This window comes from Brienomyrus brachyistius, chromosome 25 (genome assembly GCF_023856365.1).
Source record: "Brienomyrus brachyistius isolate T26 chromosome 25, BBRACH_0.4, whole genome shotgun sequence".
NCBI lineage: Eukaryota > Metazoa > Chordata > Actinopteri > Osteoglossiformes > Mormyridae > Brienomyrus > Brienomyrus brachyistius.
This window is the reverse complement of record NC_064557.1, coordinates 754,959-782,338: the sequence shown is the minus strand read 5'-3', so window position 1 is coordinate 782,338 and position 27,380 is coordinate 754,959. Positions and strand designations below refer to the sequence as shown.

The window sequence follows — 27,380 nt, the reverse complement described above, 5'->3', positions numbered from 1 at the left end:
GTGCTGATATCGGTTTGTTAATTCGTTTTGCTTTGTGGGAATTAGAAAACAATTTTCAAAACCAACTTAAAGATGAAGATTAATGCTCATAATTTGATTAATTCTCATCACTGTTATGTAAAATATACATCCAACTTTTTTCTGTAACTACTTGTCCTATTTAGGGTCACGGGGGGTCTGGAGCCTATCTCAGACGCAATGGGCTCAAGGCAGGGAACAAACCGGGATGGGGGGCCAACCCATCACAGGGCATACTGACACATGCACACCGATGGACAATTTTTGGTTTTCCCAGAGGAAACCTTACGATGGCACGGGGGGGAACATGCAAACTCCACACACAAGGAGCCATGGTGGGGTCTTGAACCCAGATCCTAGAGGTGCGAGGTACAGTAACAGTGCTAACCAGCACGCCGCCATGCCATCTCGGCCCGATGACGACTCGGCCCTTCCCCTGACTGAGGAGGGCTCGCCTGGCTGCTGACATGAGCTGTTACGGCAGCGTCTCGGTGGGAAGGAGCTCATGGAGATAAGCTGTAGCTTTCAGCTTCCTGTCCACTCTAACATCTCCGCTGGATTAAGGGGACAATTAGAAGAGGCATAAGCAGGAAGCAGGAGTCACAAGGAATGCAAGGCAGCCTGGGCTTCATACCCTAGTATCAGAACATAAATTTACCTTACATTTTTATCTATTTAGCAGGCGCTTTTATACAAAGTGACATATATTCTGCTCCCCCCCCCCGCCAGAAAAGGTCACCTTGGGCCCCCCTACCAAGTTTTACCTATTTATAGGCCCCTGTAACGTTTGGGGCTGCCAGAATCCACCAGGGTATTCACAGCCCTCTGACACCCTGTACTCAAGGCCCCAACAGTGAAAGTGATGGGACTTGAACCAGCGACCTTCTGATCAGGAGCCCATTTACATGGAAACATATTCCATTCAAACCCGGTTCTGTGCGTGGAGCTTGCATGATCTCCCTGTGCGTTTTCCAGCCCCTCCAACTTCCGCTTTCAGTCCAAAGACAAGCGGTAAGGTCACCTGGCATCCCTGAGACGCCGTTATGGTGTGATCTCCCGTCCCATCCAAGGTGTTCCCCTGCCTCGCACCCAGGTCTTTCGACTCATGCTGACCCTGTACTGTATAAGCTGTCGGAAGATGGTTAGGTGGAAACCTTATATTCACACAGGCAACAATTTACAGCCACTGCCGTGTATTGAACCAGATGTAGCTCTACAACTTCAGAGGAATATCAAGTAAGTGTTTGTCCTGCTACCGTGAAAGGATTTGATATGTCCTGGGTACGCCTGTGTTGCTGTGGAATGCATTCCGCCTTTTTCCGTCTGTTGCACTGCCTGCTTCCCACGTAAGTTGCAAATTTTTGCATTTCCAGTATGAAGCAATGCAAACGGAGGCCTGTTCACAAAAGCACTTAACACCGCGGCTCCAAAGAAAACTCACCGGCATAGCAAACATCCCAGCGTCCTCACTGTTGGCTGGACAAGCCAAATATGTTTACAGAGCGCGGTTCTAAAGGACACTGTTTGCTCGGACGTGCCGCCCGGCCACAAAAGCCGACACCTTTGCACAAGTATTCACGGGAAGTACATTCTGGTCTCCTGCGTCTAGTGTCCGGCATGACCCAAGGATCTTCAGCCTAGAAAATTCAGCCTGGAGCGAGATAAAGCAACACAGCATAGTCTATGGTTTTAATAGCAGAGGACACTTCAAAGGGCACCTTTTTATAAAGACGATGGTGAGATGTCTAAAGCACAGGGTGAAGAAAAACAAACAGGGGAAAAACGAGGGACTTCACTCGGATGCTGAAATGAGATAAACACCGACTTGCTCGACAGGAAAGTTAATTCAATTAAGAATGAATATAATTCGTAAGGCATTGGGTTAAAGGAAGATTTTTATAATGGTTTAGCGTTAGATAGTGAATACCAGCAAAAAATGTTCTTAAAATGCAGCAGTCAACACTATATGAATACGTCTTTTTAATGGTGCCTTAAAGTACTATCCATCCATCCATTTTCCAAACCGCTTATCCTATTGGGTCGCGGGGGGTCCGGAGCCTATCCCGGAATCAATGGGCACGAGGCAGGGAACAACCCAGGATGGGGGGCCAGCCCATCGCAGGGCACACTCACACACCATTCACTCACACATGCACACCTATGGGCAATTCAGCAACTCCAATTAGCCTCAGCATGTTTTTGGACTGTGGGGGGAAACCGGAGTACCCGGAGGAAACCCCACGACGACATGGGGAGAACATGCAGACTCCGCACACATGTGACCCAGGCGGAGACTCGAACCCGGGTCCCAGAGGTGTGAGGCGACAGTGCTAACCACTGCACCACCCCTCCTTAAAGTACTATGTTATGTATATATTATGATATTTTTAAGCGTCTTAGTCTCTGTTTTCAAGACATTCTGACACTTTCTTACTTTCCAAAGGTGTCCAGTCTAGGTGGAGTGATATTCCTATCTTCCTCATAACGTGATTTCCTGCGATGTGACTAGCACCCATCGGGGGTGTATCCTGTCCCCTCCTCCGTGCCTCTTGTGGATTTTTTTTTTCATTGCGGGACAATCCCGTAAAAAGTCCAGGTTTAAAATTGCATCGAACAATTTTAACTGAAGGCCGTGTACTGAAACCCCCCGCCTTTATCTGAGTACTAGAGAAATGTACGCCCGTATTTTCCACTTTCCTTAAAAAGGTGGCAAAGGTTTACAAAAAAAAAAATCAAAACAGAATAATGTTAGTAATATGGAACAGACAGGAATGATCATGCACTCTGTTCAAACTGCAAAACACCTTTAAATCTTTATGAAAGCTGAAATCTTACTGAAGTAAAGCACTTATTTAATTAACACGCACAAAAAAAACGTACAGTGCAGTAACCAAGTATCTCCTGCATGAAGAATACCGGGAAAGACGCTGCTCTAGATCCAGTAGCGCTCTGTGCTGGCAGGGATCTGTCCCGAGCCATCTGCAGGCTCCACTGTGGTGACATCTACAGTGTCACCGCCGGGTGCCAGCACCGGAGCTCCGGCGCCTCCGGCGAGCGCTCCCGCAGGATCTGGCTCGGAATGCGGTGCAGTAAATCGTAGTTTAGCACGCCCGCGTGTGAAACCGGCAGATAAGCACATTTAGTAGGTAGCTTAAAAAAAAGCTAAACCATAATATAATATAATATAATATAATATAATATCTTTGTGGGGACTCTCCATTCAATTCTATGGGGAAAACTCTAATCCCAACATAACGACCTTAACCCCAATGGGCCAAAACCGTGGAAACACTTCCCATTTTTTAGAGATTACAGAACTTTATTCAGCTGTTGCCCTAGTTACTTATTTAATCGTCCAAAGTATGATATATGTAACATTATTTGTTGATAAACATCACACAAACACACACACATGTAGGGTATACCTATCCTTATGGGGCCTGCTCATTCATTTTTATGGGAAAAATGCTAACACTAACTATGACAACCTTAACCCCCAACCTGCCCTAACCATAACCATAAGTAACTAAGCAAAATACAAGAGTTTTTGCATTTTTAGTTTTTTCATAGCACTCACTGATTTTTATAAAATAGAGTTTTCCCTTATGGGGACCAGGAAACCGGTCCTCATAGGGGAAAAAATGGATATTTATCACGTTATGGGGACATTGTGTCCCCATAAGGATAGGTATACCCGCTCACACACACACACACACACACACACACACACACACACACACACACACACACACAAACTAGAGAATAAAAAATAAAACCAGTTCGTGCTTTCTTTTACTCGCCGCTCTGTAAATAAACAGCTGTAAATGTTCATACAAAAATACAAGCATTAAATAAGTAATAACATCGTATTAAATCAGCCAAAATATTTAAAAGTATGAAGCATGTTGCTTTTGGATGTCATGTAGGGGCTGCCTCGTTGAACACTAGAGGGCACTGTAACACCGCCATATTTCAGAGCAGCGGTCAGTCTTGCCGGACCAATGCTGGTGTGTATGAACAACACAAGGGATTTATTCATTCCAGGCTGATTGAACCTCTACCACGTGACATTATTCTCAATACTAGGACATTCCTTCATACTTTTATATTTTTCAGCAATATATTGACATTTTCAGCTTTTTTGTCGTTTTATGAGAGGAATATAACATGATTAGTAAAGCCAAATTGAAAAAAGCAAGAAATACATTTTTGTATATATTTAAATGCTGTAGGTATGTGACAGATTTAGGACAAGTGGGTGTGGAAGGTGATCGGATGAGAAGGGTAGTTAATTGTGCTGTACGTTACCCATTTGTCCAATAAATGTACAAAATCATTTCAGGTGATCCTACTTGTTCAAGGATACAGAAACACTTCACTTCCTTGAGTATGAACCTTCCACATCCCAAGGAAAAAAAATGTCATTTTTTTTTTAAATAAAGAATAGTTCTTCACTGCATGGAATGAAAAAGAGAAAGACTTCCTGTTACAGTGCACAAGTATCACAGCGTCTGCCATGGGGGGCGGGGGCGGGGGGGGGGGGGGGGTGGTGGGTTTCGGAAAAGTAGCGAAATGCACAGGCACCGTGACAGGTGGTTTTAAGAAATCCTACAGATTTAAAATAAGCCCAAAAATAAGCCCACTGAGTTAATACTGCCATCTGCTATTGCCATCTTTCAGGACCCAGTTCTTCGCGATGCGACTCCAAGGCGGTTTAGCTAACGAAAATTATTTCTGCAGCACTTTTGAGTGAATGCAAATGCGATCTATTAAATTCACTGCACAGGCTTTACTGTTCACTTTTAGAACAGTATCTCATATTTGGGATGTGTTAGGAAGACGAATCAGTCCATCCATCCATCCGTCCGTCAGTCATGCTGATCTGCTGGTCAGTGTCATGAATGAATTGAATGAAAAAACGTAATTCAAATGATTAAAGTGTAATTAAGTGTAATAAAACATAATTTTCTTTGCTTAGACGATAAGCCATGTTTGTTCGTATTTATTTAGGTAGGCCTATTTTGCAGTGCAGGGTGGGTCTCTTCCTAAGGCTTTGACAGCCGTGTCCTTCCTGCGATTTGCGGTCGTCTGCCGTCATTCTTTAACCGTTGCCTGTCCAGACTCCTGCGAATCTTTCAACAGTGTTTAATTACAGCATGTCCCAGGTGCTCCCCTGGGGGCATGCTGTCATTTACCGATGTGATTTACACACATCCCGGCCCATTTATATACACAAAGTGAGAGATCCTATTAGTGTCAAGACTGCACTGCTAGAAAATCAAATGTTATTTTCGTTTCTAATAGACACGGACGATACAGGTCTCGCGCAGAATCGTTTCATGGTATTTTGCTACGATGTTTTACGTATCTGCAGCCATTTCTTATGACGATGGACATGTCAGTTCACCTATTGTCACTGCAACCCTGTACAGTGGCCATGGAAAATGGAGAGGTGATGATATGTATCCATCCATCCATCCATCCATCCATTTCCCAAACCGCTTATCCTATTGGGTCGCGGGGGGTCCCGAGCCTATCCCGGAATCAATGGGCACGAGGCAGGGAACAACCCAGGATGGAGGGCCAGCCCATCGCAGGGCACACTCACACACCAGTCACTCACACATGCACACCTACGGGCAATTCAGCAACTCCAATTAGCCTCAGCATGTTTTTGGACTGTGGGGGGAAACCGGAGTACCCGGAGGAAACCCCACGACGACACGGGGAGAACATGCAAACTCCGCACACATGTGACCCAGGCGGAGACTCGAACCCGGGTCCCAGAGGTGTGAGGCGACAGTGCTAACCACTGCACCACCATGCCGCCCCTATGATATGTATCCGAATTAAAAAAAAAGCTGTATACTTAACTTCATAAAATCATTTGTACACTGTACATAAAACTTCCACATGCTTTAAAAGTATTTCAAAAATTTAAAATAATTATAGACGTTACCATAGTACCATGCTTTAATTTTATGTATATGAACCTTCCACATTAATGAGGCGGTATTTGCTCGTGAGGATTTCAGTGATACAGGTTCGGGGTAGTTGACAGCTGGCCTTTGCAGTTCCTCAAGATGCCGTCCGGGCCAAACTCTCCAGTGCCCCCGTCCCGAGAGAGCAACAGCCGCTCTCCCTGCCAGCACAACGTGTGCGCCGACTCTATCGAACCCAAACCTCAGCCTCATTTCACGCCTGCACGCGCGCATACATACACACACACACACACACACACACACACACACACACACACAGTAGCTGCAGCAATAGAGCGACTTATTCAAGTAAAACCAAACCCTTTAAACAGAGCAATTTACTAAAACATGAACCAGTTCAGTGTTTATTGAATATACATACACTCTTTTGAAGCAATTACACAGTAAATTGAGGCAATTATTAACAAAAACACAAGTAAACCATCCAGAAAATATGCTGCAGTCCAGAGAGCGAGAGTAAGGCTAAACTGGAAACAGAAGTACACAAAGTGTCTCAGATCTTGGAATTCTTAGAATTAATTTTACATAAGGTATTTTCTTTGCTTTGTGCCATTATGGCAAGTGGTCTATTAATGATAAAAAACTAAAAATATGACATTACATTTGATCATTGTAGGCATTAGACTTCATCTCCATTCCTACCCTTAGTCTAGGTCTCATAAATACAATCAACTATGTTTCCCCCTGTGAGATGTTGGCCGCAACTCACGACCGCAACTCTCCGTCGTAAATTCCGAGTCCCTGTTACGGAAAGCGAATGTGCGCGACGCGCCGAGGTAACACGCTAAGGGGCGTCCGGGAAAGACAACCGCCGATGACGATCGACGCTCTTCCCGGGGTAATGTCCGTCCGTCCATCGAATTCGCACTCGACAGAACTCACCTTACGTGCGTTGCATTGGCTGATTGTCCACATGCCGGTGAGACATTGAACAACGAATAAATACAGACCTCAAAACATAAAAGCGGAAAGGAATCAATTTTGACGCTTGCGGTGGGACACTCAGAATTCCCTGAGTTCACATGAGTTCACCAAGGTAAGTCGTTTATAGGTCATTGATCCACGTAAGAATAGATAGCAGGCCGTGGATATTTCCAGAAGCCTCGGTACCCACATCCAAGAGCAACTCTGGACGACCGAGAGATGTCCGACTCCACATCAACGTCAGACTAATGTGCCAAAACAACCAGGGCTCCCAAACTGGAGACTCAAAAGGCTTCAGTCTCCAGACTCCATCTTGGGCTTACGATACACTCTTCATACTCATCCGTATCTACCATACTCAGCTGACGATAAACCTGTATCTTTTGAAACACAGCTGTCGTTAGGGCGAAACAAACCAAATGACCATTCTCCCTAAGCATTTTGCTTAATCGAGACAGCATAGATCCCTGCATACTCGTTAAAACCTGCATGTGCTGTGTGACCGACAGGACGTCTTCCAGGCGGCTATCGACGACGTCAATTTAAAGAAAATAAAAACAAAGTCTAAAAACTGCTTCACCGCAAAATAACCAAACAGAACCGTCTCCCGACAATCGGCTTCACTCGCACCCGTCTCCCTGCCCTTCCGTATTCTTAGTACACCCATATGAACGAGTTAGAAGTACTGGTGCATGTCTCTGTTTTTTTTTCTCAATTATTACTGTCTCTATAACGTACGAAACACAAAACACTCAGTGAGTGAGGCATGGAACGAAACTTAGTGCAAATTATCACCATGGAAACCAGACAGCTGGCCAGCACTGCACTGGAATCATAACGTAAGAGTCACTACTGGCACAAGTGCAGGCCCTCTCCAGAAACCGGAGGCCCCCCTCCGCCCCCAATACTGCTGCCTTTCAACCCCTCCACTCCCCCCTCCCCCCTCCATGGGGGACATGCCATATCTGCTCTCCACAGGTTCCTGTACTTGTGACACCACATGCCAGCACATGGAAACATTAAAACAAGGATTTTGTTTTCCTGAAGAGGTGTTTAAATCCAGGTCGGGATTCTGTGGTTCTTTTTTTAAAATTTATTTTCCCATTTTTGTTTTTTTTTTGGCAGCTGCATTTGAGGGTCGCTGGAGTCCCGTGACGAATGAGGTCCTCAAGGCTCCTGACGCTCCTTGCTATCTGACTTTCTGCAGCTCCTCCCGCAGCCAAGCCGGCAGCGGCTGGCCCAGGCGATGCAGCAGCTTGGACAGCTCGATGTTGTGGTCCTTGTAGTACTTGGACAGGAAAGCCCTGGACTGGGGAGACAAGGAGGACAGCAAGGGTGGGTCACTTCTTCGCCTTTGAAGGAATTTCAGTTCAGTAAAACTTTATTCATCTCCGTGGGGAAATTCTGTTTTCGCTCATCCCTTTGTACTCTCCAGGAGACACGCTTGGGGGTTTCAGAGAGCAGGGTCAACCAGCATCTGGCGGCTCAGGAGCAATTGGGGTTAAGGGCCTTGCTCAAGGGTCCAACAGTAGCATCGCTCTGACAGCCAAGGGATTTGAACCAGCGACCTTCCCATCACGGACACAGAATCCTAACCCGTGGAGCCGCACACTGCTCAGAATCTCAAACACTTACGCTGACGACCCTTAAATGGGTTTGTGGACTATGAACGGACGGAGAGACAGATGGACGCAAGCAAAAGAAAATACTTCCACAATATTTAAATGTATTAGTCACTTTATTTTTTATTTTCAGGGTTGGCATGTCAAAAAAGAAGCATCTTCTTTAACAGTATAGTAATAAACGTTACAATAAATATCTGTCTCTTCACAACTGTCTCATTGCTAGGTCAAGATTTAAGCCAGAAGACGAGTGGAAAGAGAGGCAAGATGTACCGGGCTGAGGCGACAAGACGGTAAGAAGTCTATAGCCTGCACTTCCCTCATGACCCAGTCTTAAGTTCTGGCTCCCCTTGTTTGAGCTGAAGCACACTGTAATTACTGACAGCGTGAAGGCAGTATAGAGACGCGCCGGGCGGAGGGGGGGGGGTGGCGAGGGGGGTGGATTGACAGCACAGCTGCAGAAGCCTCAGCCAGCTTATCTGCCGGTCAGCGCATGCCTTCAGAGAAAGGCCATGGATCTGTACGGATAGCGTCACGGTCCCTGTGGTCGTCCCTCCACAAGCCGGGCGGAATCTCTCACCAGTCCTCACCGCCATCATTTGCTATGCATTGGATGAGGCGGTTCTGTCCAGGGACTGATCCCTATCTGCTGCCATCTTTTTGCTTTGGGGGGCTTCGACGGAAGGGGCAATATGACTCCTCGTAATTAGGTTGTAACACCCCCCCCCCCCCCCCACCTGCCTCCCGATGTACGATTTTTCTGCCAGATGCTCTTCTCCTCGGGGGACTCTCGCCATGGCGATGGCGGAATGTCGCATCGCGGCATTGTCAGGGAGTCGGAAATGCCCCAAGTAAGAAGTTCAGGGGCACTTAAGGAGAATTGTGATTAACGGAGTTTTTAGTGAAATACACTAACTGATACCTGAGTAAAATTAAATACAGAGAAATAGGGCACGAACGAATCAGCTGCACAAAAGCAGAAGGCACATTTTCACATGACTGGGAATGCAAAATGAAAAAAAATGAAATGAATATTATCAGACATGCTAGACATAACACATGTGTGTGTGTGTATGTGTAGATTGTATTTAAATTACATTGTGGGGACCAAATATTCCCCATATTTGTGTGTGTGTGTGATATAAATAATACACACACAAACACACAACTCTGGAAAAAATTAAGATATCTGTATAATTTTAGAAAAATCTGCATTTTTAAATCCTGGTTTAATCCTGGTTCTGCTGTCAGAGGCTACACTGTGAGGCAGGCTGCGTCCAGGCTAAAAATTTCTAAGACAGCAGTACACGAGGAAAAAATGAAGCAGGAGACACTGGGAATGACCAGAAACCAGCCAGGTAGAGGGCAGAAGCGACTTTCTTAGGCCAGAGATGACTGTCAGCTTATCCGGCAGTGTCTCATAAATCAGAGGATGACCTCAAGTGACCTTCAAAAGGAAAGGGAAACATTAAATGTAGGTGTGAGGTGCACGGCTAGGACAGTGTGTGTCAGGCTCATAGAAGCAGGACTGAAGATCCACAAAGCAAGGAAGCAAGCAAGGAAGCAGGCAAGGAAGCAGTCTTTCATGAATGAGAAACAGGGTATGTATTACACACCGAGATACACGCACAGATTGAGAAACGAATGAAACTGAAAATTTAACTGTGGTCTCTTGTTTTAAGAGCTGCATATATTTAGGGATTAATACACAAAAAGCTGTGCATAAACATACATATATATATATCCAGTAGGATTTTATATATATAATCCAGTAGGATAAGCGGTTTGGAAAAAGGGATGGATGGATGGATATATATATATATATATATATATATATATATATACACACAAACACACAATATATATACAAACAGGTTAAGGCATGACAGTTTTTAATGCAGTTTTTAAACACACAGCTGCAGAGGCAAAGAACCAGCTAACGCGCAGCGGAATGCATTTTAAAAACGTTTAAAAACGTTTTGTGCACTAGGCCCACTACGGTACCTAAATTAGTTCCACACTTACAAGTTGAAAATGCATTTATTAGTAGAGCTACTTTCTTCTGGCAGAAATTGAACATTTCTTTTTAGTTTTTGTTAATCTGAAACGATTTTGTACGCATTGATTGACTACTGTGATTTACTGGTTGGAGCGACATGTGCGCTTATAGGAATTTAATCAATACCCTCCTGACCAATCAAATTTGAGAATTAAAAAAATGCTGTGGTATAAATATATATTAATTCCAGAACTTCCACCTGGGATCAAAAGTCTTCTTTTATCTTAAATAATTAAATACTTAAATAAGCAAAATTTTGAGATGTGTTAATATCTTTAGTATTTTAGCAAATGGACACACATAGTAAATTAACTTGTCTGTTTATATATTTGCAGAAACGTCTCACAGTCTAACAGCATCTCCTCTTCTTAGCTTAGCCCTGGTGTGACTGTATTCCTAGGAAACCCCCAATCAATCTGGCTGCTTTACAGCGTTCTGATGGGCCCTCTAGATTCACCAGCGAACATCGTTATTCCGTGCGATTCTACGCCCCCGACACTCCACAGACTCCACAATTACGACAATCAAAGTCAAATCAAAGCGAAATTGCGCAATTAAATTCCCTCAGGTAGCCGTAAGGCCAGGCAGACATTTCTGATAAAATAATTGCATTAACCCATGCTAGCTATTATTGTAATTTGTTGGAATTTCCACTATTTGTTTTCTTCACCTTTCACCTGGAAGCGTTATATCCAGGGGATTACATATATCCTCTTTCAGTCCTAAAGTAGTTTGACAAAGCTATTAGCAAACCACACTGCCAAGAAAAGAGATTCAGTTTGGCGGAGAAGGAAATAAGTTAATTAGCAATAAGTTGGGTTGGACTTGTTTTCCAGTCTACTGTACTCCCACTAATCAATAAACCTTTTAAATTTTAAAGCCCCTTTAAAAATGCAGTGTGCTTTTTTGGAACCTGGTGACAAGCTTGGCTCTCAGCCAGCCACTAACATGACCATGGGAAGTATAACATGCCACACATCCAGAGTTGGGAAAGTCCTGTTAAGTACGGATTCTTCATTTGTCTTTTGTTTTCCATTGGGCTGTTTGTTAGGGAAGGGCAGGACACACGTGCTGAAAAGGAACACTAAAATGTGATGTTTTAACGCTGAAATGTTTTAAATCGTTAAAATATACAGACATTAGGATTGTTACATTTCTTAGTTTAAATAATGCTATATGCATATTTATGGAATTAATACTACTTCATACGGGGGGAATTAATGCAAATGAATTTATAGGGAAAAGCTACTGTAACATTTTTCAAACAACAAAGAATTTATTTAATTGTTTTTAAAAAGCAGACGTTAAGTGTAACACTGGAAATGGTACAGTAACAACCGCATCTAGGGTTTTCGTTTTAATTATTGAAACTTGCTTTATGTAAAACAACTGTGAAAACGAAACACAACATCTATTTTTTTTTTTTGGAGACATTATGCTAATTTGTCAAATTAAGAGCTCTTTATTTTGAAGGTTTTTATTTTATGGCTTAAAAAAGGCCCCCTTACTCAGCAACAAGGTCTGTATGTAAACTGATACCTTTCAAAAGGCTTAAACAACACTCATAGCACTCTTCAAATGCAACTCTTTTTCTCTACAGCCATTTCTCTGTAATTTCCTTGCAGTCTCAAGTTAATTAATGCCCATAATCTCTCAGGCTCTCCGAATTCTCCACTCCAAAATATACGCATGCTACATTACATAATATTCGTATTACTGAATTGTTGAATTGCTATATGCTTAGGTATCAAATGTTTAAAGGCATGATCCATTTAACATTTGCGTGATTGTTGTAGGACACACCAGGGGTCACACAATGCTGGGCGAAAATGTGATTGGATCTATCAGCTTTTATCCAGGCCCAAATGACTTCCTGATTCCGGAAGAATCAGCTTTAGAGACGAGTCACCATCTAACTGCCACTTGTTGCCAAAAGAAGCGAATAGTTGGCTAGCAGGTATGTGCTATATTGAATAAGCTACTGGATAAAGTCTCTCTCTCTCTCTCTCCGTCCGTCCATCCGTCCGACCGTCCGTCCGTCCGACCGACCGACCGACCGACCGACCGATCGACCATCTGACTGACCGACCGACTGACCGACCGAAACAGACAAGAAGCTGTGATTTTCAAGCGCGCATGGTGAGATACCTCAGCGGTCATGGGGGGGTACTTTCGCCCTTTGCTCTTCCCTAGGCATTTTGTCTTCCCGCCTTCTAGCAGCTGACACCAAAATCCCTTCTGGGGATCGAACCTGAAAAAAAAAGAAAAGGGCGACAGCTTTACTCACACGGGGACCAATGGGATCAAAAAATGATTTACGCTAATCCAGTACTTCTCCCATCTGGAGGATTTTTCAATGTTCGTCTGTCTGTTTTTTTAAGGCCCTTGGCATTTCAGCATCGCCGCGAAAGTCGGCTGAACGTCTTGCTAATCATCAAGCGAGATCCTCACACCGAATTCCATTCTCTCAGGCATCCACATAGCTAAGCACTGAAAAAATGGTAGAATGTCAGAGGTTTCCACTTCCCAGAAAGAATATCTTGAGCTTAAAGAATACCGGTAAGATACACGAAAAACAAATGAGAGCGCGCTATACCCTCACCGCCAGTACTCTCTGACAGTCCATTAACACAAACCGAAATCTCAGCATCTTTGAAAACAAGGCACCTGTTTTCTTCAACCAATCAGGATAGTGCGGAGGTGAAGGTTGGATAACAGGAAGTGGCACTGGCCAAATGCCCTGGGGAGTTCCGCTTCGCGAGAGGCCACGTTCAGACGAGGCTAACCGGAGTGTAGTGCTGGATATTAATAAAGCGCCCTGCGTATCACATGATTGATGGACCTGTCGGGCTTGTGCATGCTGAGCTGGCTGTCGGCTGACATGGGAGCAGCGGCGGCAGAGCTTCCCAGTGCTGAGATAAGCAGCTATCTGATATCTGTATTACTGCCCGGCACCACTTCCTAAGCATCCAAACGGCACCTTCCATCTCACCCCGGGGGCATCCCAGGTGACGCATCGCTCACGCGGGCGTGGGCCCTCAGGGAATTCCTGTCCGCACAATGGAACTGAAATGGATGCGAGGCTCTGTTCAGCTGCTTGTCATCCCAAGCAATTTTTTTTCCTTCTCGCTGACCAATAAGGTGTGTTGTTTGCTAATTTTTGCAGTTGGGGACAGTGTCCATCAAAGCCCATATGGAGCACTAAGGCTGCCCCCCCCAGGATACATCACCAGCTAAATGTACTTTGTCTCAGAGGTTTACATACAGAGGTAGAAAGTTCAAATCCAGACCGAGATTTTGTTTCAACCAACAAGTGGAGTGCTCTGTATCTGCGACTCTTTATTCTCAATTGGCTGGTTGAAACAAAATCTTTTGGTCTGGATCTGTACTTTCTGGACATGAACTTTCCACCTCTGCATGTAAACTTCCGCATACGCGTCCAACCTAGCTGCAGTGAAAAAGAATGTGTATTGGGGAAGAAGATGCAGCCCTGGGCAATTGCTAGTATCAGCCCCTGATCGGAGAGTGGGGACATTATGTTTCCTACTGACTTACTTGACCATATGAGAAAAAAAAAATAGTAAAAGAGCTCATTTAATTATAACAGGATCATCCGGCTTAAATGCGGGTAACTCACGTCAAAGCCTGAGAGTAATTGTAATATGGAGAGACTCCTAAGAACTTCTGAACTTCATCCATGACTGCAGCAGGGTCGTTTCTCAACTGCTGGCCGTCGATGATCAGAAGCTATGAACACGGGTGGGGGGGGGGGGGGGGGTTCACCGGTTAGACTGCAGAACAGCTGAGATTTGTGCATTCCAATAAATCATACCCAATTGTACACAATTATAATATAATTAACTTAGATCAATCCAGGCACACCTAATATGTTCGGAGAATACTGAATGTAAATTTAGAATGTGTTCTTCACCCTGGCCCACCAGTAGGGGGCGGTGTATTACCTGGCTAGGGGGGAAGTAGGTGAGCCATCGCTCGAGGTGGGTGGCGTACAGGCCTGGGACAAGGCAGCGGCTTTGGAGGGAGTGCAGCTCAGCTGGGGAGTGGTGTCCCGCGGAGATCACCTCGTAGAAGCTGTATTGGAGGGCGGTGCGGTCCTCGTGGGCCCTCTGGTGCTACAGGGTGGGGGGGGGGGGGGGGGGGGTTAATCATAGGGTTTAGAGAGTGCATAAAAAGCAGCTGTTTACCGCGACAGGCCGCAAGTGTCCCCCCTCACAGGAGATTAATCCCCGCTAACGGAAGACCGATGCGTCTGGGAATCTTGTCTATTAACAGAAGGCGCAATAAAAGACGAGCTTCTCACTACCTCAACAAGCGGGCGAGCCATTTATCCTTTTCGAATCCCGCTGTTCGTTATCCGGAAGGGCGCCCACGCATCCCTGGGAACAAATGCGAGGCGAAAACCCGGTACGGATTCGCATTGGTCTCCGCGGATCGATACGGGAGCCTAGCAGGTGCTGATTTAGATGGTGGCAATTAAGGCCGAGACAGAAACTCATAAGTGAGCAGTAAGTCAATTAACGCCCGAGGCCACGCCCCTTTCCACGCTTCCGGGGGGGACGATGGAATTCGTCTCGAATGAAGCCTCATCCATTAACTGCAGGAAATTGAAGAGACAGCTTTTGGTGAGCGCAGCGCTCTCTCAGCAGTAATAATTGCACGCCGAGCCCGCAGGACATGCTGTTGATGAGATTTCTCTCCATTCCTCGGTCCCACCTCACCCCCCCCCCCCCACTCCCCCCACCTCCGTGCTGAACGTGCCTGAGTGTCACATGGGGGGAAACCAGAGCAATGTGTGGTGGTGAGGCCGACGCAACGGCAGAGAAAGCTATCGATCACGATACCCCTGATATGACTTTCCTTATGTCGGTTTTTACAAACTGTGTGTGTGTTGTATTATTTGGGATTGTATCGCTCCTGAGAACAATATATTGTACCAGAATTGCTACACACTCCATTTCATGATTAGCGATGTTTATGTTGGAATGAAATTGAAATAATTGAATTTAAAATTGAAATGAAGTTAAACTGACGCTGAAGTCTCCTTACATTTGTAGGGTTGTGGGTTCAAATCCCACGCCTGGGTCTGTGTGCCTGCTATCTGTATGTTCATCCTGTGTCAGAATGCATTCCCACCATGTCCAAAATCAATCTGAGCCTTTAAATGGTGTGTATATTAGTATATTATTTAAAATTTTCATTTGAAATTCAGTTCAGTTTTAATTAGTTCTCAGTGTGCTTTTATTACTTTTAATTTTAAAAGGTAAATTTCTGTTTAGTGCATATTTTAGTTTCAGTTCAAATTTCAATATTTTTATTTCTAGGGAGAGACCAAAAGTAGTAGAGATATTTTATGTGCCTGATCTGTAGAGAATCCTACATCAATACACAGTGCACATTACTAATTTCCTCAAAATGGGCAAAACATGCTGTTGGTATTATTAAAAGGTAATTAAAAAATTACTTCAGCCAAATAATATAAAAAATGGCAACTGAACGTATTTGATGTTTGTTAGTTTTGGAAGCAATATTTATTGTCTTCTTTGGTCGTAGCATTTATTTTATTTTCACATTTTACTTTATTTCCATTTTCGCTAATGTTTGCTTCCGGCTTTAGTTTTCCTTAACGATAACGACCCTGGTGTGAATGTGTGCCTGGTGACGGACTCACATGCCACCTACAGCGTTCCCACGTCTCACACCCAGAGCTTTCCGGGACAGACCGTCCGCTCACCATCACCTTGTACTAGATAAACTCTAAAGACGAATGAGTGATGGATGACCATCTATGTGTAATGTCTGGCCCAATGCTTAATCTTAGCTCTGAAAAATGTGAAGTTTAAACTTAAATTTAAGGTAAAACACAAAGGTTAGACATCGCCAACTGTGCTCCAACTACCAGTTCAGCTACTAGCTCTCAGGCATTCCTAGAAATGAATAATCAATTAAAACCAAGGAAAGCCTTATGGGAAAACGATGCGGATGAGATGTTTCACGTGGGGAATATTATGGTCTGTAAAAGCCTATACGGAGCCTGACCTTTCCTTAGGAGACCATTCTGAGAAAAAAAATGGCTTTTTAGCAAACACGTCACCCTGGGTATGGCTGCCATTAAGCCTCGACACAAAGAAATCAACACTAATGCTGCCCGGGGGCTCCGGGAGAGGAGGAGAAAGACATGGGGGGGCCCCCGGCTCTCTCCCCACACACCGATCAGGGGACTTATAATTTCAGCTGATGCATTCTGGACAGCAGCAAGTCAATAAAAAACGCAGAGCGTCGAAGTTGAAACTGAGGTCAACTCTATTTCTCTGCCACCCCCTCCCAAAACACATGCCTGCCTGAGACAGAGTGTTAAGGAGTTCAGTTCTTGGGGTTTGTGGCTTTGACCACCTTTATTACACTACCTCTTCCCTATTGGATGCCATCAGTCACATGACACAGATAGTCCAGGACCCTGTGCCAAGTCGTCCAGCACGTGCCTGACCACAACTCTGAATTCACACCCAAGGATTAATAAAACCCAGAGTGGAGATTTTGGCAAGCTAACCATGGCTGGTCTTTATAGAACGGTCATATCTGTGCAGATCGTCACCGCCGTTCACTATCAACACAAACGGAGCAATCCTCTTGAGGATCGTGGTGCTGTACTTAGCAGAAGGAACTTGAGTAGAAGCTGAAAGTGGAGTAGGGGATGGGTGCTTTTACCTGGTACCAAGAGTAAGCTCTGTCGGAGGGGTTGATTAGCAGCGTAATGATTTTGGCTTTAGGCAGCAGAGCAGCTGCCCGCCTGGGAGAGTCCTCAGACGGGAAGTAGTTGGCACTCTTTTCAAACAGGAAGTCGGTGGTCACGTTCGAAGGAACAGGGAAAAACTCCATGTACCTGCAGGAGGAAAAAAAAAAAAAGGGAAATAAAATATCCATGCATTTTGCAGAAATGCTTAGCAAGTACAGGATCGCGGTGAGCCTGGAGCGATTCCCAGAAAGCACAGGACAACAGGCGCAGGAGCACGCCGAGTCCATCACTGGGCACGCTCACACACAACAACAACACACTAGTCTGATTTAGGGACCGAAATCTGCCTAAACGCATGTTTTTGTACGCTGGACGGGAAAACAGAGTCCCTGGAGTAGACCTGCATGAGCATGGGGGAGGGTATGCAGACTTCACACAGGCGGGAGCCCCCGACCGTAGATATGGGGGCCATGTCAACATACATATGTATATACACACACATACACATCTATATATGTATATAAATATATATACATATATATACACACATACACACATTACCAGTTAAAAGTTTGAACAGTCCAACTCATGGAAAGGGTTATTTGAATTGTTTTGCATATTTTGGAATTATTATAAGGACATCAAAACTATAGAATGACATATATGTAATTATGCACTGACCAAAAAAAGTATTAAACAAAAAATAATAATTTGTTGGGAGGGAGAGGGAGACAGCTCTGTGGGTTGGGACTCAGAAGGTTGCTGGTTTACATCCCCATGGTCGGCGGAGGATTCCCACTATTAGACCCCTAAGCAAGTTCTTTAACCCCTTTTGCTCCAGGGTCTGGCTGACCCCGCGTTCTCCTCCACGCCAGTTAGTGTCCTCCTGGGATGCTTTTCCAGCTGTCCTGATCCTGAAGGATGTCTCCCATACATGCTGAGCACTCACTGCTTATTTCCTCTGGTCAAGCTTTTCCAAAAACATTTCTACTGTGTTTAGGTCACACGGCCAGGTCATGTGATTTAACACCGTCGGCAATTTATCTATCGCATTTTTTTCCCCCTCAAGATTATTTACTCCATCCCTCCATCGGTGCCACTAGAGATTTTGGAACCCATGACATAATATATTGGGCCCCCAACCACAAACCAATCCAATTATGCTCCAGTTTTTTTAGGGCCCCTGTCACTTGGAATTATGCCAACTCCCTTGCCCTTCACAGCAGCCCTCTATCTATCTATCTATCTATCTATCTATCTATCTATCTATCTATCTATCTATCTATCTATCTACACAGAATTATAATTTGTGAAAAGTGTACACACATATTGTCATAAGCCTCTATCTGTTGTCTTACTACTTTAGACCACTAATAAACTCTTGTGTAGCATCCGGAGCACAAGAATATTTGGAGGAAGTTCTGTTTTCGAGGCATGGCAGCCACACATTATGACCCGGCCATTTTAGCTGGCAGGCTAACTCCGTTCACTAGAGCGGAGCAAGGGCACCCCACGCCAGTATTAAACGGCCCGAGAAAGGAATTACCGATCACCGTGACTCTTCGGTCTGTCCCCCAAGCATTCTTGCCGAGCGCAGGCCAGAAGCAGATGAGTTAGTACGTCCCCGTCTTCCTGCAGCTGCCGTCTACGGTGCACGGTGGACGTGCGTTCAGCCTGAACAAACCTCTGATTTATTGCCCAGCCCAGTTTGTCTTCGGGCCCCTGTGCTCATGCAGCGGTTCCCAGTCGTCTCCCTGGATCTTTTGTCCTTTTACTCCCTTTCATTAACATATGTTTCACTTCCAGTGCCGCTGATTTCTGTTTATAAATCGCCTTGCTTCTACTCAATAGAAAATAGCTTAAATTGAATCTGGCCCAGGTTCTATGAATTTACATGCCCTTCCTGTGTTTTCCTGCGTGTGCCGGTTTCCTCCCACAGTCCAAACACAGCCGCAATATTTACATTTACATTTAATTTATTTAGCAGGCGCTCTTATCCGAAGCGACAAACATTCTTTTTGTTTGAGAGAGCGGGGACAGCCAGTCCCAGGCACGGCTGGGGGGGGGGGTTAAGGGCCTTACTCAAGGGCACAATGGTGAAATACTAACCCAGCCCACAATATATTTGTGAATCGCAAATCTGACTGTGACCATGTGAATGAATGGAAGTACAATCATTCGTCGCTCAACAATGAGGAAACATTCTGAGGAATGCGTTGTTAGACAGTTTCATCGTTGTGTGATCATCATAGACTGTACTTACACAAACCTATTAAACACCAAGGATTTATAGTATAGCCTAAAAACGACAGTAACTGTAACATATGACTGGCGGCTCAGTAAGGCTGCTTACACCAGCATCATGCGCTACGACGTCACTCGGCGATAGAAAATTCTCATCTCCATTATAATGTAATGGCACCAGCGTCGCATAAGCAGCCCGTCGTTGACCGAAACGTCATCATGCACCGCATGACTGTATGTTGGGATGCACTGCAATATACTGATTTGTACAGCGCCCCCAAGGGGACAGGGCCGGAAATGTTTCTTTCGAAACAGTTCTGCCTTCTCTCGCAAATTATTTTGCATTTACTCACTTAAACTTTGGCAATAACAAACCCATAGAAATTAAGCATTAATACTATATCTGTGTATATCAGTATATTAGTTCAAAGTGAAAGTCAATCAGGTGCTCCATTACCATTGGATGTGTGGGAATGTGCGTCACAGCAAAAGGTCACAAGGCAGAACATTTGCGAGAGAACACACAACTGTTAAAAAAATATATTTCGCAATGCTGTCACTTTAGGGGCTCCACAGATTTGCACCTAGTGCAAATGAAGTCAGACAGATGACTCAGAAATGAACTGAGAAATGGATTGAGATTAACCCTCAAAGACCTAGGCACTAAATATTTGAATGTCTATTTCTCGAACACACAAAACGGACCTGTTCATAATCAAGACTGCAAAACTCTGCTTTCGCTGCTCTTCCTCTGCCCTGATTTGTTCTACTAAACCTTCTTTCTTCATTGATTGCGACACGCTGCATAATATTCCTTGATATCACCATTACCCTGCTCTGCTGAAGTACGTCCAGGATCTGCTTTCTTTGGGTCTATTTCGCCTTCCATTCTGCCTTTGATTACAGACGGTAATGAACTAAATGCCCATTACATGCCATCCTGATCTTTAAAAAGTACTCTCAATACCACTGCCATGCTAAGACTGTTCGAGGACCCTCGGGGGGGGGGGGGGGGGGGTAGATTTTGCGTGATCATCACTTATCGAAAAGGGCTACTTAGAACCTCAAAAGACGGGCACAATCAATCACATAGGCAAACCGCCCCCCCCTCCCCGCATGTCCCGGCTCAATACTCCTCTTAAATTTATTGTTGGCCTCGCTGTGCCTGGTAAGCGTGAATATTCCCAGCTCACTATTGTGTATTGTTTCAGCATGCCATCCATGTGTATCCGTTCCCCAGCACACATTTTTTGAACACCGTTTTAAGACCATTTGTGTGGTATAGTGGCAACCACACAAATCGCCGATTAATGCATTCTTCATCTTCTAGCATTTTTTCCCCCCCAATTTGCTCTATGCACAGCGAGGACCCTGGGGGTGTCTAGGTTAATGCCAGACACCTCTGGTGCTAAAATATGGCTCTCCTCCCTGTTCCCTGTTTCCGCACTATGTGAGTGATTACATTTGCTCTGGACAATAGCAAACAAACACACAAGCTCCCAAATGGGAATCTGAAATATGCTTATGCAATATACCATGAGACTGGTATATTGATAATAGACTATTATGAAAGGATATCTATTTCTGTGAGAGCATCATCAGCCAGTGATAGCCTGGGCCATAAGATTACAAAAATAAATGAATACATATGCAAAACATAAAAGTAGAAACCATATGGGGAATATATATCGGAAAATCTAGTCTGCAATTGGTAGAAAAATATGCATAGTATAAAAGTCAGTCGTCAGCTGGGAATGGAAATATTGCAGTATACCAGACTAAAATGACTGTACTGGGATGAAACCCACAACCTCAGCGTGATTAGCACCTAATCGGCTGAGCCGCTTTCATTAAAATTCTTTACCTTTATGCTAGTTTCTGAGCTTAATATTTGTTTTAAAATTATTATTTGGTAGCTCATTTTATAATTTTAAGATTTTGAGTTCCAAGTATGGGTCAAATCGAGATAAATCATGTGTCAGTAAAGCATTGTTTAAGTAAAACTATTGGTGTAAGTTTCATTTTTGACCACATGAAATTATTAAAGCTGATGCTATTGGTAAAATGCTCCTTAACATCAGTTTTGGAAGCAAATTTAACGTCACTTAAAATTCGACATGATGTTCAGAAGCTGTAATTTCAGGTAGTGTGTTAATTGCCAGTAAGAGTAATTGTGGACTTGCGAGCGATTCGTTGTTGCTAACACGTGCGCGGGGTCGGCATCTCATTAACGACACAATGACATTTTAAATCCCTGTGTTATTTTATGCTAATCCACAGCTCAATGTGATGAAAGCTCAGTTCTGAAACGTGACCTTTGCAGACCTATTTTGATCCATCGCGGGGCTTTTTTATGAGTGCCGGATGACCAAAATGTCAACGTGGCACAGGCGGCGACGTGGGGGTATCCGGTCTCGCACCGGCCGACCCATGGAGGTGAATGGGACCTCGGGGACAGCTCTGGTGCCGAGCCTCAGGCGGGACGCCGCTCGATGAACCGTGTTCGCTGGAGATGACTGCTGCCGCTTGCGACTTGCAGCACCGGGTGACCTTGGCCCGGGAAGGCTGAAGCCCACGGGTCGAGTCCTGACAGGCCTGGATAAGCCCCACAGCCCACGGTGGCTCATCTCCCTGCTCTCGGGTGACCCACATGACTTGCTATGTTTCTCCTCTCGTTTAAGTTTCAAATGTTAAAGACAAGAGATGATGCTCTGAATGCAATGTATGAGATGCTGGGTGCATACAGGAGCCCCGCCCCCCAACTGAAAGCTGATTGGCTCTAAAAGAGCCCCTCCCTTACCACTCACCAATTCAAAACATATCATTGGCTAGTTCGTCCTTCCCTATGATTTATGGCCCCTCTTATACCCCCCACCTTAAAAAAAAAAATCCTAAAATGGCTGCATCATTGTGTTGTTTCAGCAATTTATAAATTCTTCCAAAAGGGCCCTCCAAGCTAACCAGCTACACCCTAACGCAACAATGAAGTTAATCATACGAGCAGAACAGAGCTGATGAAAGCACTGATCAAAAACGCTGCTTACCAGTCGATACCCTTGTGGTAGTTGTTGGTGTTGAAGAACTGAACTTCCTCGAAGGTCTTCAGACTGGGAAGGTTGCTTGATATGGAAGGGTGCATGATGAGGAAGAGGTACAGCGCTGTGGTTCCTGAGAATAAGCCATTTCGAAAGATAACGTTACGTGCTGATCGACAAGTTAGCCCCCAATTTATGAAGCACTATTATATAGTTCATACGCAAAGCGATGCTGTTGTGGTTGAAATAGGGATTACACATATCCCCAAACTTCATTTTTACTTATCTGCGCAATTATGACCATAATCTGGTCCATATTTCTATTCTAAATTTCAATACATCTTAATAAAACTCCATTTTCGCGAAATGCTACATTCTACACCATCATGGAACGTGTTATAACATGCAACAGGAGACCGAGATTTTACAGACTGAAACACTGAAAGATGGAAAACCACTAAAACTTATGAAAGAAAAAAAAAAACGCATTAGTGTTCAAATAAAATTAGCGTTCAAAGAGATCACTTTCTAAGACATCGAAATGTAAATTTACAATGGTTCCTGTTACGGGATATTACGGGAAATTTGACATGGAGCAGCTCTTGACATTTCGCATTCTTTACTTATGCCTCTGAAGACTTTTAAGGACAGTCAAGAGCTTTAAGATACGCATCTATATGTCTACAGGGCGAGATATAAAATACACAGAAATGCAAGGAGTTCTATGAAAGGACAGAGGTGTGACAGTATAAGCCATTAACACTAAACCCTCACGACAATGAGACGATGTAAGAGGGTACAAAGCCTGGAGTGTCACGCTGTCGAGTGCAGAGCGGGTCGGGATCCATGACGGTCTGGCATGCGCTTCTGCGCCGAGCTGAATTACATCCACGCACTGCCCCTCTGAAAGTCCCCTTTCATTCTGAAGTTAATTCATGTTAAACCAGCCGACTGGGGATCACAGTACAAAACGGACAAACCGGTGGAAGGAAAAGACATTCTGCAGGGAAACCCGATGGCTCACATTCCCCGCTTCACGTCTCGGACTTTAATAAACTAAATTTTTATAGCATTAGCGGGGCTTAGTGGCTGTGTTGGAAAACCGCGGAAGAGGTTTCCGATTCTCTCGACCGTGAGCGGATTCTGATTTCACTTTCCCTCCCCAAAAACACTGTTTCTGGGGCGGAGGGGGGGGGGGGGAATCAAGATGAAAGAGAAAATAAAACAGGAGTACGATGTACAGGTTGGCGTTCACTTAGGCCGTCCAGGAGCTGCGCCAGACTGCCTGGAGCAAATCAATCAAAATTAGCTCCTACGGCCCCCACATAAAGTGCCGGCGTCTGTTCTGCGTACCGGTTTTCTGCGGCCCGATCACCACGAACTTCGGCAAGCGGTCACAGGTCTTCTCTTTCGACCAAATGTCCTTGTGCCTCTTGTCGTCGCAGGGATTCTGTAATGTAAATTGGCTATTGGTCAGGCCCACAAATGGGCAGTAACACACACGAAGCCTCCGAAAAACACACATTTCAATAAAACATTCATATACTGATTTAGCGTATGTTTATATTGATTCTTATACCAATAATATTGATATTGGGGGACCATAAACTGATCACGGTGCTTTTAGTCACTTCAATCCAATGGTTCAATGTCAAACTATGCTAGGAAAGAGTAAAAGGTACCACGGCTGTATCAGGACCGGTTCTTGCTATAACAAGGCCTTCTTTTTGAAGCTCACCTGCCAGAGCGGCTGCCGCTGTTCAGGGAAGAGCTGGAAATACTTGTGAGCCAGCTGCAGTGGCGGCAGTGTGTGCAGGTTAAGGTTGGTCCAGCACTGGACGAAGTTAGCCAGGTTCACGAAGGTATAAAGACCTAGCCGGTCATTTCCGTAGTTGGATAAATGTGTCATAAAGATGCTGATCTGTAAAGGGAGGGAGAATTTTATCATCAACGGTTGGAAATGCCGACTCAGGACACCTTCCACGAACTCCCGACAGATGGCAGTAGGGGCTTCCTGAAGTACCTGGATGGGCACAGCTGTAAAATCAATCTCTGTTTGACCGCAATGGCTTATCTGACAGTTTTTAAGCTCTCGATCATCCGTTTTTAGCCGCTGATGAAGAGGGGTTTGAAAGCCCCTGTCAAAATTGTGTAAAACTGAGGGCCGCGTCTTTGTGCCGTTTAAAGCCAGTCACTCAGGAAGCCGGCTGGCGGCGCTTCTGAGAGGCGGCGATTTAAGCAAGGGCACGTCTTCAAGACGACATCGCTCATCGGTGAATGAACGGCACTCCTGCCTGACATAAGACCGGACTGATCTTTAGCTACCTCTGCCTCCAATTAATCATTTTACATTAATCCCCAGGACGCCTAAATCTAACGTATCAATTGTGCCACACAAACAAAAACACGACGGCACAAAATGCGCCGTGCTGCCGAGCTCCGGAATGTGGACGAATCGGATCGCAAAAGACACGTTTTCATCCGAGACGACCGGCAGCCAGACGATCCCACCGCTGCAACATGCCACTGCTCATCGTATTTATAAATAACGGACTGTACTTCTCAATTTGTTTTAGTACACAAGAAGGAAACTGATATTTCAGGAGTGAAACTGCAGACACTAATAGCTTTCAGTGATACTGATACAGATAGCTGGTCAGGACTTCCATTAAAATTGGTAATAATAGTGTAGATACAGTAATTAAATATATCAAATTCTCTTTGGAGAAAGTAAATATATTTCAAGTAGAGGTCAGACCTTCAGATGCTTTAAAACAAAGGACACTTCAGCCTTATCAAGCATCCCGACGACAGAGACATCTATACTGCTTATTTATCTTGCTTGGCTTTATTCTTTAATCTCCGGGAAATACACTATATGGCCAAAAATGTGGACACCGGCTTGTTCCAGGGGATTAATACAAAGTTACTCCACACTAGGCTTGTATAATAGCCTCTGATCTTCTGGAAGGCTTTTCATTAGATGTTGGCTGGTGGGATTTGCTGCCATTCAGGTTGGGTATTGATGTTGGATGATCAGGTCCCTTTCTCTGAGCGTGTGTGACTGAGCACTTCACAACTTGTTCCCAGACATTTTGACCTTCACGGTCGCTTCACCTGCAGCTGACCAGGGCAGCTCTAGCCGGGCAGATATATGGTGAGATGATTTTTTGGTAAGATGGCGTCCTAGGATGCCGCCAAGTGGGACGTCACTAACCTCTGTTTGACCTTCCATTCTGCTGCTGATGCTTGGCACAGGAGATTATGTGACCGTGTGGTTAATTAAATTCCTGTGTCAGTAATGGGTGTGGCCTAATGAGGCAGTCCTTCTAATTAACACGGGGTCCACACCCTTTTGGCCATATGGTGTAATTAGCAGAACCGCTAACTTCAGGATCACTAATACGTGCTACGCACGTCAACGTTTTGGCCCTTCTGCCATGCATGGCCATGTGCCCTGTCGCACGGAGATTTTCCGCATTGACATGGAGCCCCCCGACGAGACCCCCGTGGTGAGGTGCTGCCTCATTTGGGGCGACGAAATCCAGAGCCGGTCCAACTACCTTGACAAGCCGCAGAACTTCCTGCGGTGACTGATGGAGATATATGCATGATGTAAGATGGAGAGAGATGGCATGAAGTCAGAAGGGAATGATGCACGGGTGTGTGTGTATGTGTGTGTGTGTGTGCGTGCTCGAGCTGGTGCATGTGTGCGTATATGTTTGTGTGTGTGTGTGTGTATGTGTACGCATTATAATTATTGCCCCATGGAGACCGGATTTACCCACATTGTGATAAAAACCTGAATGCAATGACAAAACTAAAACTGTACTTATTTGGTTATTTATAGTTATGCTTACGGATGAGTAGGGATTAAGGTGGCCATTGTTGGGATTACAGTTTTTGCCCATAGAAATGGGTGGATGTTCCCCACAAAGAAACGAGTACAAGTCTGTTTGTGTGTGTGTGTGTGTGTGTGTGGGTTTGCATAGATCACATTTGGGGACCAAAATGCCCCCAAAGTTTGGTAAAACCTGAAACTTCCTTAGTTTTGGGGACACGTCTTCAGGTCCCCATTTGGATAACCTCAGTGCTATAATAAATCTGTGAATGCAATCAAAAAAGTAAAAGTGCCAAAAGTCTTGTATTTGGGGTGGTTACTTATGGTTAAGGTTAGAGCTGGGTAGGGGTTAAGGGTGTAGTGATTGGGATTATGGTTTTTCCCATAGAAATGAATGGACGGTCCCCAGTTAGATAGGAAGACCAACTTGTGTGTGTGTGTGTGTGTGTGTGTGTGTGTGCGTGTGTGTGCGTGTGTGTGCGCGCATGTTTGTGTGTGGGCTTGCCAGGCATCAGCCAGCTGTTTTTTAACAAAATACTCCAAAATCATTGGAAACTGGGGCAATGGTTCAAACTGCTCTTTTTCAATCTGAAAGACAGTACGACTTTCAGTTAATGGAGACGCAAGACAATATATAAGCTTAATTTAACCTCAGAAAAAAAAAAATTTCAATACAGCAGCCCACTTTTTTATATGGACATATATCACAGAAAGCAGTCCAAAATTATCCCTCTCATTACCAGTATTAGTGTATTTCTATTAACATACTTGCTCTTAACAGCTTTACGGAATATTTTTAAAGATCTTGAGGGTAACGATCCATTCACAATATCACAAAGGACTTCCTTTCAATACTGCCCTAATTAAACCTCAGTAGCAAA

At 44.6% G+C, this 27,380-nt stretch overlaps 1 protein-coding gene and 1 long non-coding RNA gene across 5 annotated transcripts in view; one reads left to right on the top strand and one right to left on the bottom strand.

Moving 5' to 3' along the window:
• Nucleotides 1-6,336: 6,336 nt before the first annotated feature.
• ndst3 (N-deacetylase/N-sulfotransferase (heparan glucosaminyl) 3) overlaps nt 6,337-27,380 on the bottom strand; it is a 139,676-nt gene continuing 118,632 nt past the window's right edge. For all 4 annotated transcript variants that reach the window (XM_048995754.1, XM_048995753.1, XM_048995751.1 and 1 more), the window contains exons 7-14: nt 24,397-24,579; nt 24,012-24,108; nt 22,668-22,791; nt 17,352-17,526; nt 14,588-14,758; nt 14,263-14,372; nt 12,774-12,876; nt 6,337-8,253 (exon numbers count right to left, since the gene is read on the bottom strand). In XM_048995754.1, coding sequence (XP_048851711.1) covers nt 8,134-8,253; nt 12,774-12,876; nt 14,263-14,372; nt 14,588-14,758; nt 17,352-17,526; nt 22,668-22,791; nt 24,012-24,108; nt 24,397-24,579 — 1,083 coding nt within the window. In that variant the 3' untranslated portion in view covers nt 6,337-8,133. The remainder of the gene's footprint in view (nt 8,254-12,773; nt 12,877-14,262; nt 14,373-14,587; nt 14,759-17,351; nt 17,527-22,667; nt 22,792-24,011; nt 24,109-24,396; nt 24,580-27,380) is intronic.
• Nucleotides 8,149-27,380, top strand: part of LOC125720397 (uncharacterized) — a 28,514-nt gene continuing 9,282 nt past the window's right edge. The window contains exons 1-3 of the long non-coding RNA XR_007385437.1: nt 8,149-8,279; nt 8,380-8,670; nt 8,793-8,859. This is a non-coding gene — a long non-coding RNA (uncharacterized LOC125720397). The remainder of the gene's footprint in view (nt 8,280-8,379; nt 8,671-8,792; nt 8,860-27,380) is intronic.